General features: G+C 37.9%; 1 protein-coding gene across 2 annotated transcripts in view; it reads left to right on the forward strand.

Moving 5' to 3' along the window:
- tmem64 (transmembrane protein 64) overlaps positions 1-12,913 on the forward strand; it is an 86,687-nt gene extending 73,774 nt beyond the window's left edge. Inside the window, exons 3-4 of one of the 2 annotated variants that reach the window (XM_069921962.1) lie at positions 1,416-1,524; positions 12,646-12,913. In XM_069921962.1, the coding sequence (XP_069778063.1) occupies positions 1,416-1,524; positions 12,646-12,668 (132 nt within the window). In that variant the 3' untranslated portion in view covers positions 12,669-12,913. Of the gene's footprint in view, positions 1-1,415; positions 11,751-12,645 lie in introns of those variants that run through there. The other variant, XM_069921961.1, reaches the window with a different exon arrangement.
- The last annotated feature ends 212 nt before the right edge of the window (positions 12,914-13,125 follow it).

The raw sequence follows: 13,125 nt of genomic DNA on the forward strand, positions 1-13,125 counted from the left end.
TCATATGCAATAAATGGTAGGCTATTGAGATGTGCAGAGCAACAAAGGGATTTAGGAGTGATGGTAAATAGTACCCTCAAGGCTGACACTCAGGTAGATGGTGTGGTGAAGGCATTTGGAATGTTGGCCTTCATAAATCGGAGTATTGAATTCAAGAGTAGGGAGGTTATGATGAAATTGTACAAGGCATTGGTGAGGCCAAATTTGGAGTACTGTGTACAGTTTTGGTCACCAAATTATAGGAAAGATATAAACAAAATAGAGAGAGTGCAGAGAAGGTTCACGAGAATGTTGACAGGATTTCAGGGTCTGAGTTACAGGGAAAGGTTGTGCAGACTAGGGCTTTTTTCTCTGGAGCATAGAAGATTGAGAGGGGACTTGATAGAGGTGTTTAAGATTTTAAAAGGGACAGACAGAGTAAATGTGGATAGGCTTTTTCAATTAAGAGTGGGGGAGATTCAAACTAGAGGGCATGGTTTAAGATTGAAGGGGGAAAATTATAAGGGGAACATGAGGGGAAATTTCTTTATGCAAAGGCTGGTAGGGATGTGGAATGAGCTTCCGGTAGACGTGGTTGAGGTGGGATCATTGGTTACATTTAAGGAAAGACTGGATAGTTAAATGGAGAGGAGAGGACTGGACTGGTCAGTGGGACTAGGAGGGTGGGAATTTGTTACGGCATGGACTAGTAGGGCCGAACTGGCATGTTCTGTGCTGTAAGTGGTTATATGGTTATATGGAACCAATTTACTAACTAACCCACACCTTTTAACAAGTGGGAGGAAATGGAGAGTGTGCAGGGTGCACATCGGCAGCACCAGGGGTCACCATTGAACCAGTTTCAAGCTATAAGGCATGTGGTGTCCAATCTGATCTAACTTTCTATCCATTTGAATTTGCTTTAAATATTTTTATTTTGTATCTTGCATGTAATCTTGCAGCAAACCGCTCCCCCCCCCAAAAAAAAAAGATTTGGAATTCTTTCCAAATTTTCTCCTCCTTTTAAATTGACTTTGTTCAACCTTTTGATCGCAGCAACTGATCATTCTTTGTTTCTGAAGCTTTTTCTCTTTTCAAGCTCCCAAATACAAATTGTTGGCTATTATAATTGGTTGTACAATTATAATAGCCAGAGATCATGAGTTTGTTTCTCACTAGGGCCTCGTTTCTGTGAGGGGCGCTGAACAAAGTGGCGACTCTATGTTTCCTTACAGTAGACAAAGTTAAAGAGTTTCATGTATGTTGCATTCTAAATATAGAGTTACGTGACAATAATGGAACTTTTACCTTCACCAGAATGGGAAAATTTTATAATTTTTTTGATGTTGAATTTATTGCATGTGAAGTTAAAATTTTTACTTTTACTCATAATGTACTTCTACATGGTTATTTGTTTTGTTTTCTTCTGGCTACAGATATGTATCAGCGTTGGATTGATGTTTTATGTTGTGCACAGAGCACATACTGAATTGGATGCAGCCATTCTTGCTTGCCAAATGGAACTGAAGACTTCACTGATTAAAGGTGGTAACCCAAATGGAGCCAGCTTGACATTCTGTAATAAGAGGACTTCAGCACTGATAAGTGGTGGGATTAATATTGTGTGAAGGAAAATTGCATACATCCATGGAACTGTAAATCTGTAAGCCAGTCCTAATTGTTATACATTAGCAGGTATGGCTTCACATAACTGCTTCAATGTGGAACAAAGTAAAAGAATGGTACAGACAGAGAAATAGAAATGTGTAAATTAAAGCTATACTCTGGTGGAGTATGGTTGTTTGTGAAGAAAGAAATGAAGGTGAGAGATAAACTTAATAAACAATTAATATTTGTAATATCTTGATATCTGAGCCCCATGTGCTGTTCAAGTGTCTAATTTATTCCTCTGCTTTGCCAGAATGCATAGTTTGATGACCAGATTGTGCTCCAGAAGGACAAAGAAATTTGCTTCTGGTCTCCTGGATTATCGGGGAAATTAATTTCCAAACCAACACTTGTCTGCATGATGTTTCAGCTAAGGCAAGCTCCATGCTGTTAACGTTATATTGGTCTAGGACACTTTGGTGCTGGACATTTTGGCCTCCACAGTTTGGTGTCCACAATTTGGCTCCGGATATTTCACTGTTCACAGTTTGGCATTGGACATTTTAGCACTAACAATTAGGTGGATTTAACTACAATTTAATTACTTATATAAATAATCTCTTAGGTTCATGTGATAAATCACATGATCATCACAATTTAATTGCTTATCGAGTGATATGTAAAATCATACACTTTTTATTTGCATTTGAGCCATCTCACAATGCACTTGAAGGTAACTTTGGTGTCTTAGATCATCAAGTTTTTTTTATGTTTAGTATGCTATTTAGTATGGCATTTCAAGTACAAGAGGCAAAGAGAAATTCCCCCATAATGGTTATCTTTATATTTTTGTCAAGTCCAGTAAGGCAGATGATTTGATTATGTTTTGGCAGTGCGGAAATAAGAATATGTGCAAATGTGCAAGGGACAAATCTATAGAAAAATGGTGAAGTGATTTGTGAAATCAATTAGCACAACCACGATTCTTCTGCTGTATCAGTTGAAGTAGCACAGGTTAAAACCAACATGAAGTGCCATACTCTAAAAATTTTAGAAGGTATTTCCATAATTCTTAATCTGTGTTTGGCAGCTGTGTCACACAGTACAAGGAACCATTCTGTGTTCTGATTTCTTAAAAAAGGACTATAAGAAGGGAGCACAATAAGATGTATCAGGCACCTCCCAATCCAACAAATTTGCTCAATCTAGAAATTCCAGATAATTTTAAGATCTATGAAATTTACAATGGAAGTGAACCATTTCTACTTGGAGATAGTCAGCCGTCTGAAAGCAGGATTTTGATTTTTTTTGGTAAGAAAATATGGTGTGAAGAAATCCTTGCAGACTGATGTTTGGCATGCAGACGAAACTTTTAATCTGGCTCTACCATTGTTTTCACAAGTATAAGTAACATTATCCAAAAAAACATTGTTTTATAATTTTATATTCATTGTTTTGGATGGCGCCAAAATGTCCTAGGGCTACAAAAGTCTTGTTCTTTTTTTCACATAAAGGTCCACTGGCCAAATGTCTGTCGCCAAAATATGGGCGCCAAAATATCTGGCACCAAACTGCAGATGCCAAAATGTCTAATTCCACTTTTGTATTTAGTGTCAAAGAACAAAGTGCTTCCAAGATTTGGAGAGAGAATTGAACTATTAGGCACGGAGATTAGAACAACAGAATTGAACCTCCCCACTCAATGTTTGGCAATCCTCAGTATTAAGCATGCCTGACCTCATTTTGGTGGGTTTTGGAGGTTGTGGAGCTTGCACACACTGCCACAGGGGGGGTGGGATGTGCACAGTTTGGAGACTGAAGCATTCTTGCCATTGCTTTGAGCATTTGTGTGATGGAATAACTCTAGGTTCTGGATGCCATTTTGAATGCTCCTTCTCCATTTTGAGCAATCATGGTCAGGGATTCCAAGAGGTTGAATGCTTTCAGATATTGAGAGAATTCTTCCATTATCAGCTTGGTTCTCTCTTACCATGACAGAACTAGTTTGTCTGTCTTGAAAGTCTAGTGTCAATTATGTGAACCATGTGGCCTGCTTATCAGAATAAAATATAATTGGACTCTCAAAACTGGGAATGTTAATGGAGGGGTGGGGTGGGGGGAGGACTGAGACAGTGACTCACTTAAATGGCCAGTAGAGTTGGAGAATTTTATGAAGGCAGTACTTCAGAGCTCGGATGTAGGTTGGTGTTTGCTTGGAAAGTACACTAAGTCTATTTCTGCTTTTGAGGTCTTGATCTTCTTTAGATGACCAAAGACTGTACATCTGCTTTAAGACCAAGGTGTATTTTTCATCACTGGTGTTTGCCTTTTTTGAGAGGTTCTGGATATGTGTGAAGTGGTCCATGTTTTCCAGGATTGTGTACCTTTTATTGTCAGAGGGTTGTATGCTACAATAGAGATAGGTTCCACAGGGCTTTTGCTTTACAAATGGTGAGTCATTTTATCAACTTTGTTTTTTCAACTCATGGTCTCCATTGACTGTCCATCATATATTTCAATCCATATGCCTTCATTGGTGCCTTTGCTTAAGTTTAAGACCCTAATTGTGCATTCATCTCAGTCTTCATTTCAATATCTATAATATTATGGTCACTCTTTACTGAAACACCTTTTTACAACTTTTATCAATGAGACTTTTTTCTCATCTTGCCTTGCATAGTAAATGATCTTTTATTCATTGGTTTTTAAACATGCTGATATTAAAAATCAACTCTTGTACATTCCATGAATTCATCTTCCACTTCAGTACAGCAAATATGATTCAATCTTTTTTATATAGAAGTTAATAATTCCAAGGGTTATTGCATTTTCCCTGACACATGCACCATTCATTTCCTGGTTTATGTCTCTCTCTCATGGCCTATCCCTTCGCGAGTGAAGTTGAACACGGTGCCTTGTAGCTCTTCTGCCCTCACAGAACTTTTTATAATTGCAACTTTGTGATGTGCCACTGTGAATCATGGAATGCCATGCAGTGCAATTTTTTTTTTTGCGAAGCCCTCCCAGTCAGTATGGTTGACATGGAATGACTGGAGATCATGCTTGATTACGTCTTAGAAGCAAAGACGTGGGTGGCGAGCATCTGGTAGCCCGCCATAGAGAACATCTTTAGCCAATCGGCCATCCTCCATACGGAGAATATGGCCAGCCCACTGCAGGGGGCGAACGTGGATGATTGAGTAGCGGTCTGTACTTCCAGTTTTCTACAGGACTTGGACATTTGTGACTGTCGTGCCATGAGTAACCTAGGATGAATCTGAGGCAGCGGAAATGGAATGCAATAAGGTGGTGTTCTTGCTTTCTGTATGTGACCCAGGATTCACAGCCATAGAGAAGAAAACTTAGCACATAGGTCTCGTAGTCTCAGATCTTCAACTTGGTGGAGAGGTGGCAGTTATCCCACACACAGGCATGGAGGCGTCTGAAGGTAGTGGATGCTTTTCTCAAGCGTGTGTCCATTTATGCGTTGAGTGAGTTCGTTGTTGTCATGGTGGAGCCCAAGTAGTAGAATTTCTCTATGTTGGCGAGGACTGGCCCATTGATGGTAATTGTTAGTTTATGACATGCCCGATATTACATCTACTATCTGTTGCCCGATAGTTATTTCTGCCTTTTTGTATTTCTTGGCAAGACCCTTTTTTTTTTCTTTTTAAGTTCATGATCTGTGAAGCCCAGATCATTTCTTACCTCTGTGCTGATCTTCCCTGTTATCAAGAGCACCGCCTGATTTTAATTTTGCCTGTCCTTCTTGAATGTCAAGTACCCTTAATTCTAAACTTGAAAGCCACAATATTATAATTTTAATGGTCAAATTTAGATTTATTGTCGGAGTACATCCGTAACATCACACACAACCCTGAGATTACTTTTACCTGAAGGCGCAGCAGAATTACCCTGATTGGGCATGCAAAAAGATAAGCTGTACACTGCGCAAACATGTAAACAAATAAAAGAACTGTAAACATATAATGAATATAAACAAACTGTAATACAGTGAGAACATAGCACAGTACAGGCCCTTCGGCCCCCTTGATGTTGTGCTGACCTGTATATTCCTTAAACAAAAAAGTACTAAATGCTCGCTACCCCATAGCCCTCTATTTTTCTTTCATCCATGTGTCTATCTTAAATTCTTTCAGCCTCCACCACTATCCCTGACAAGAACAAAAGAAAACTAATAAAATGCACAAGAATCCTTAAATGAGTCCCTGATTGAGTTTGTTGTTGAGAAGTCTGATGGTAGAGGGGTAGCAGCTGTTCCTGAACCTGGTGGTGCTGTGAGTCCTGTGGCACCTATACATCTTTCCTGCTGGCAGCAGCAAGAACAGAGCGTGTGCTGGGAGTTGTGCATCTTTGATGATTGCTGCTGCTCTCTGAGGCTGCATCCCCTGTAGATGTAGGTTTTGCTTGTGATGTCCTGGTCTGCTTCCACTACCTTTTGGAGGGCTTTGTGCTCAGGGGTATTGGTGTTCCCATACCAGACCAGTCAGCATACTTTCCACCACACCTCTGTAGAAATTTTCCAGTGTTTCTTGTGTCATACTAAACCTCTGCAACCTCCTGAGGAAGTAGAGGTGCTGACATGCTTTCTTTACAATGCCATTGGAGTGTTGGGTCCAGGAAAGATCCTCCAAGATAGTGACTCCCAAAAACCTAAATTTGCTCACCCTCTCTTTCTCTGATTCCCCCAGTGATCACTGGACTTCGGCTTTCCTTTCTGAAGTCATCAATCAGCTCCTTAGTTTTGGTGACAGGTTGTTGTTGGTGCACCAGTCAGCCAAGTTTTCAATCTCCATCCTGTATGCTGACACATCCCCCTTCCTTTATACACCCCATGACTGTGGTATCTTTGGCAAATTTATAGATGCTGTTATTGTAGTTTATCAGTTTACTGTTTGTGCTATTTGACATAGTTGCGAATGTTTTCAGCATTCAGATATAGATCTTCCATTTTATAATTTTAAGACTATGACTCACTTTGCTGTTTCTATTTATTTTTGTTCTTTATTTGTTACTTTCATCTCCTGGTTTTTACATTAAAATTTATTTTATAGTATTTACAACATGGTATACATTACCTCTGATGGCCATTTTAAATTGGTGGCAAACAGTTACACCAAATTAACCTACAACACCGTATAGTTTGGAGGGTGAATGAAAACTGAAGCTTCCAGGGGGGAAACCCACACAAACATGGGGAGAATGTACAATTCCTTGCAGACAGCGATGGCTCTGATCGCAGGCCTGTAAAGCTGTATTAACGTTGTGCTAACTGCCACACTAACTGTACCAACCACAGTTTTGATTCTCTCCTTTCTGAATTTCCTTTGAGGCTCCCACGCCCCAGACAAGTAGACACTTCAAGTAGATTAGATAGTTTAAAAATGTCATCATCAATTGCTCTAAAATTGAATACAAAAATGTGTTTCATTTATATTGGGCAATGGTGAGACCACAATTAACTGGAGTATTGTTTTTTTGAAAGAATACTGTGTATGATTAAAGTTTCATTATTTAAAGAAAGTTGTTAATGTTCTGGAACAGTTTGGGAAAGATTTTCTAAACTTTTGTCAGTTTAAAAGAGAGAGGATCTTGAAAGATTAAATGTAAAAGGATATTTTATCTAGTGGATGAATATGGAACAGGTGAAAAATGTGTCACCTATTTAAGATGATTTTGTTTCTGACAATCAAGAATCTTTGGAGCTTCTTCTCAAAGAGCAGTGAAAACTAGTGCCTTTAAATATTTTTAAGGCTGCTGGTTGATTAAACAATAAGGTGAAAAGTTACTACCAGAAAGAAATGCAGAGTTGAGATTGCAATCAAATTAGCCATGATCTTATTAGGTTGTAGATCAAATTTAGTATGATCAGACATTGGTTCATCTTCCTAATTCATAATGTACATTACATATATATCGTGATTTCTCAGTCAGACTGGAATAATTTAACGTGTACCACACCCTGGATCAGAAACATTACACCAAGACTTGTGCTTCTTTCTCTTGGGAACTACACTGTGCTCCAAGTATTTTGTCAGGAGAAGGATTCTGCAATTATCTTGTTCTCTCTTCCACACCTTGCCAAGGATTGCATATCTTATGACCCTAGCTATAGTTTTGTGGACCAAGCACAGTTTCATGGACATTTAATGGGGTCATACTAGTGCAGTTTTGGTCACCTACCTACAAGAAAGGTATCAATAAGAGTAAAAGAGAGCATGGAAAACTTCAAAGAATGTTAGGGAACTGAGGATATGAACTATAGACAAAGGTTGAATAGGTTTGAACTTTACTCTCTGGAGCATCGAAGAATAAGGGGAGATTTGATGGAGTATATGAAATTGAGGGGGTTTAGCTGGGGTAAATCAAATAAGCTTTTTCCACTGAGTTTGTGTGAGACGAAGGGTGAAGGTGAAATGTTTAAAGGGAACATTAGGGGGACTTTCACTCAGATGATCGTGAGAATGGAATGAACTGTCTGTTTGGACTTTACTCTCTGGAGCATCGAAGAATAAGGGGAGATTTGATAAAATTGAGGGGGTTTAGCTGGGGTAAATCAAATAAGCTTTTTCCACTGAGTTTGTGTGAGATGAAGGGTGAAGGTGAAATGTTTAAAGGGAACATTAGGGGGACTTTCACTCAGATGATCGTGAGAATGGAATGAACTGTCAGTGCAAGTGGATAATGCAGGTTCAGTTTAGATAGGTTCATGGAGGGGAGAGATACGGAGGACTGTTTTTATGCTGTAGTGATTTATGATTCGAGACAAGTATATGTATAAACACCTGTCAGTGTACATACAACTGGAGGTAGGCTCAGTTAAAGATGGCCATTGTCTTTTCCATCTATTCTGAGAACTCTTTCAGGCTTGGTGCTCCTGGTCTCTGAATCTCCTCATCCTCCTTTCCTTGAACTTGATACCCATCTCCCTCTTTGCTGTAGTTCTCTGCTCTAGCTACTTCTTGTTTCTTCTGTACTTTTATGTCCATTACTCCATCACTTTCTTGATAATTTTTAAAGTCTGTTATCTTTAGATTTATTTCTATATTGGCATTGCAGTTATTTGAGGAAGAATAGCCCAGGTGATGTATGTTACTTACAATATGCACTTTAGTTAATATATATAATCTGACATTTCTAAAAGGTGGCAGCAGAAAGCATATCCACCTACAAGTTTGCATTGTTATTCAACTATTGATGTAGTTATTATTGAAATAGGTTAAAATACTATTTTCTAAATAAATTATTCTGCACAATAGAGTTAACATATTAATATAAAGGCATATTTGCCTGTCAATAGTTACCCATTTGAACCAGATAAAAATGGAGATATAATGCACATGAGCATGCTCCTGTTCATTGAAGCATGAAAGTGAAAATGCACTCATAAAGTGATATATTTTTCTCAGTTTATACCAGTTTGCAAATGTGCAGGACATATCATGCATTTACAAAGATGTGTTTGCGAGGCTTTCCTGAACCTGATGAATTATATTTGTTCAATTCCTACAGCTTTTGTAATTGTACTGTATAGATTTTGGTAGAAGAGTGCCTGTTTAGCAAAATTCTGATGTATTCATCTATGGATCTTGCAAACATCCCATTTCTTAGGAAAGAAACCTGTGGTATAGCCATTTCTGTAAGGGTGCTCGAGTAATTTTGCCATGCATTTGATATCTATTGTTGAAATAGTAATTCATTAAACTAGGTTCTTTTTTTCCAAAAAAAAGTCTTCACACAAATAGTTAAATACCATAAAATGAAAATATTTTGTTAACTATTTGGCTGGATGATCATTGGATTTTAAGAGATCTGTGACATATCTGAAGTTTTATTAAATTGACATAATTAGAAATATTTCACTATTTTTATACATTACCCCTCTCACCACAGATAAAATATTTTGGTTCATTTCAGCTCCATTACTTTATACAGTAGAGTTAATGACAAGTATGTTGGTAAATAGCACAATGAATAGCAGAGATGCCATAAATTTCCTTACAAATATTTTGAATTAAAGTTTTTTTTTGCTTGTTGCTCCGTGTGAGCTGGTTATTTTTTCTTAGTAATCTGATAACCACTTTATTTGCAGTTCATGCTGTAATGATTTTTATATAATGAAACATTTGCAGTTTACAAATGCCATTTGTACTCCTGTATCTATAAGTTGAATGCATAAAAGATACTGGAATTAATAGACATGTGATTCTAGCTCACACCATGGACTATGAATTGCTTTTATTTAATATTTGTTTTGAATGTCTGGCTTTGAGCTATTCAGATATTTTCCAAATTCTCTCCAGGTCATGGAGTGAAATTAAACAAGACACTGCTACTGTGAATGTCTGAGGTTATGAGATGCAGTGTAGTGGTGAAAAAGCTTTAGTAAAAAAATTGAATCCTCAATGAATGGGCATACTGTATTTATGTAATTTTTCTCTGAATTGTGATGTTTGAAGGAAGTAAAGCACTTGTTTGTGCTTTGTAAATTTGGGAAGTAGATGTTATCTACTGGTAATATCAATTTAAAAGACTTGCACATGCTTTTTCTAATTGCTGCTTAAGATCCTATATTTACGTCTGAAGCAGACTAATCAGTGAAAAATATTCCTTTGCTTAAGTGTTCAATTAAATTTGAGAAACATACAATGTAAAGAATTATTTTTCAAGTTTGTCACATTATACCTGGTACACTGAGAAAAGTTTGTTTAAAATCTATTTACTTTGTTCCCTGCTTACCGATGAAGATAAATGAAATGGGCATGGATCCAAGAGATTAGATCTTGAAACGTTAGCATATTTGATGGCATACAAGACCCACTTTCCCAAAAAAAGGGTTCAAAAATATCACCTGGGTCTTGTATGCGAAGTTGAACTTGGGGATATAATAGTGAGTTACGCCCACAGGGATCATCGTTGATGCGTGGCTCACCAGCAACACCGCCATCTGTTGTTGGGGGCTGGTGGCGGGCTGTCGGGGTGGGGGGGGTGGAGGAAGAGAGCGAGATGGTTAATTCAGTGTGGGGACTGGTGACAAGCTGTCAGAAGACTCTCCCAGTGGCCCGCTGTTGGTCCTCACACTGATCCTGCCACCCTGCTCCCACCACCCCCTGACAGCCTGTCATCAGTCCCAACACACTGATCCAACCACCCTGCTATCATTCACCCGCCCCCCCCCCCCAAAACCCGGGGGAGAGAATGGGGCAATGGGACCAGCGCAGGGATCAACAGCCAGTCGCCAGGAGAGAGCAGGACAGTGGGACCAGTGCAGAGACTGATAGCGGTAGTTTGTTTTTATAAATTTCTGCTATAGTTGAGCTGCTTTTGTTTCCTCTTGTAAATTACAGCAGTATTATTAAAATGATTTTTTCCTGTTGTCCTAATTGCAGGTTTTGTCCAAGTTTTTCTTCTGCTATACTATAGAAACATATTACAATAACATTAAATGCTTACCTGTAAATACATGAAAAAAATTCTTCATATTCCCTGCTGAAATGGGGGTGTGGGGGGGGGAGGGAAGGGGAAGTTTCTTGTATGCTCATGGGTCTTGTATGCCATCAAATCATGGTAATTAATAGTTTTTATTGTAAATAAAAGTAAATTACAACTGTTACCTATCAAGACAAAAGTTGAGCTGATGCAAAAAGTTATCTTTACTTTTGAGTGACAAATACAATGGTAGATGACTTGATAGATGATAGTTCAATTTACATACATTAATTTGTCAGAAACGTATTAGTTTTTAAAATTCTGTTTGCTCGTACCTTCATATAATGGTACATGATAATATATCATCAGTAATATGCAGAAGGAAAATGTTTCCAGTAAACTGCTGTATATGATTGCGTGAAATTTGCAGAAATGTTATCAGTTCTTTGAAGTTTTTTGTGTTGAATAACCTGTATCAAGGTTCTGATACTCATGAACTTTACTAGTATGAACATGTCCAGCAACTCCCAGTATTGAAACTGTGGTATAAAAAGTCTGTAAAAATTGAAAATATATTCTAAGTGATTTGAATTCTATAACATCCTTTGAATGACTGCTTAAATATTTGCATTACTGTTATGAGTTGCAAAAACAAACTCCCTTCTGAACCAGATATACAGGTCAATAAAGTTAAACTTGAAATTTGAAATTTTCCTTTATGCTCGTTGAGTCACGTTCTACCCTACAGATAGTTTCACAGATATCCAGGGTGAAAATCCAGTGTAATACTTTGTTTATCCAAAAGATGGCATCTGCAACGTTTCAATGGCATTATCCTGGGTGCTCTTTTTAGTGGTTTATTTATTGTAACAGTACATATCATTCAAAAAATGCATCAATGATTGAAAAGAAATTGTGAAAGGTATTGTGCAAATGAAAGTTTTATTTCCTCCCTCCCCCCTGACCCTTCCATTCTCACCCCAGCCCTAATAGACTTTTTAGTGTGAAATTGTGTACAAACAATTGCACATAATTGTACACTGAAATTAAAATTATTATTCACTGTAAAGTGCGTATCTTAACTGTGATGTCAAGTAAAATAATGTTTTAATAAATTTCTTCAAGTTGGGATGTTATTTGCTTTTGAAACAACAGTATAGCTATTGGTCACCCCTTCCAGTTTATCATGCTTCGGTTGAAGGCAGAGTTTTCTAAACAATGCATGGCATTTTTATCTGAACTTTTGATTTGCTATTGGCTTAAAATGCATAAGTTGGCTGCTGCATTTCTTACTGATAATGTTAACCTGTGTCTAGCTTGCATCTTGTAGTCCTCACCCATTTGCAGTTGCATGGACCCATTTCTGGAGGCCAAATTAAGTTCACTCTCTTCGGCAGTAAATGGGCCTTAGATTGTCTCATACATCCCTCGACAAGATGCTAGAGATGGAGCTTTGTCAGCTAGCAATGATTGGAGGGGTTTTTTTTTAAATTCAAAACTGTTTAAAATTGCTGTTTAAAAAAAAATGTGAGTTCTTTAAACGTAATTAGAACTAGAGTGTAGTTTAAAAATAGAACTATATCTTTTTTTTTTCTTCCTCATTTCCAGCCTGGAAATTCCTATTCCAATGAGTGGTGAATCTGATATGGCACCAAATTTGACTAATTTGGTAAGATGGGCTCTCCATTTTAATGCTGGAGAATCTGTTATTCAGTATATGTCAAATGCAACAGATCTACATATGCCTTGTCCACATTTGTCACCTTTATATGGCTTAAACGCTTGGTTCTGATCTCCGAAACACAGTTCAGAGGTGCTGCAAACAGTGATAACTTTGCAAACTACTGAAGGCCAAATCAGTGGCATTTTGGATTGGAGAATCTAAAACAACAATATCAACAATTGCGATAGCATCTCTTCTGGATAGGCTCAGTTCCTTTCATGCACTCTCTGATTAAAGAAAACCAATTAACAACTCCCGTGAGTCCCTCCAGGCCTCAATGACTTTGTGCTCCCAATTTCTGAGGCTGAGGTGAACAGAACTTTCAGGAGGACAAATCCTCAAAATGTGTTGCCCAGACTGTGTAC

This window comes from Narcine bancroftii, chromosome 2 (assembly GCF_036971445.1).
Source record: "Narcine bancroftii isolate sNarBan1 chromosome 2, sNarBan1.hap1, whole genome shotgun sequence".
NCBI lineage: Eukaryota > Metazoa > Chordata > Chondrichthyes > Torpediniformes > Narcinidae > Narcine > Narcine bancroftii.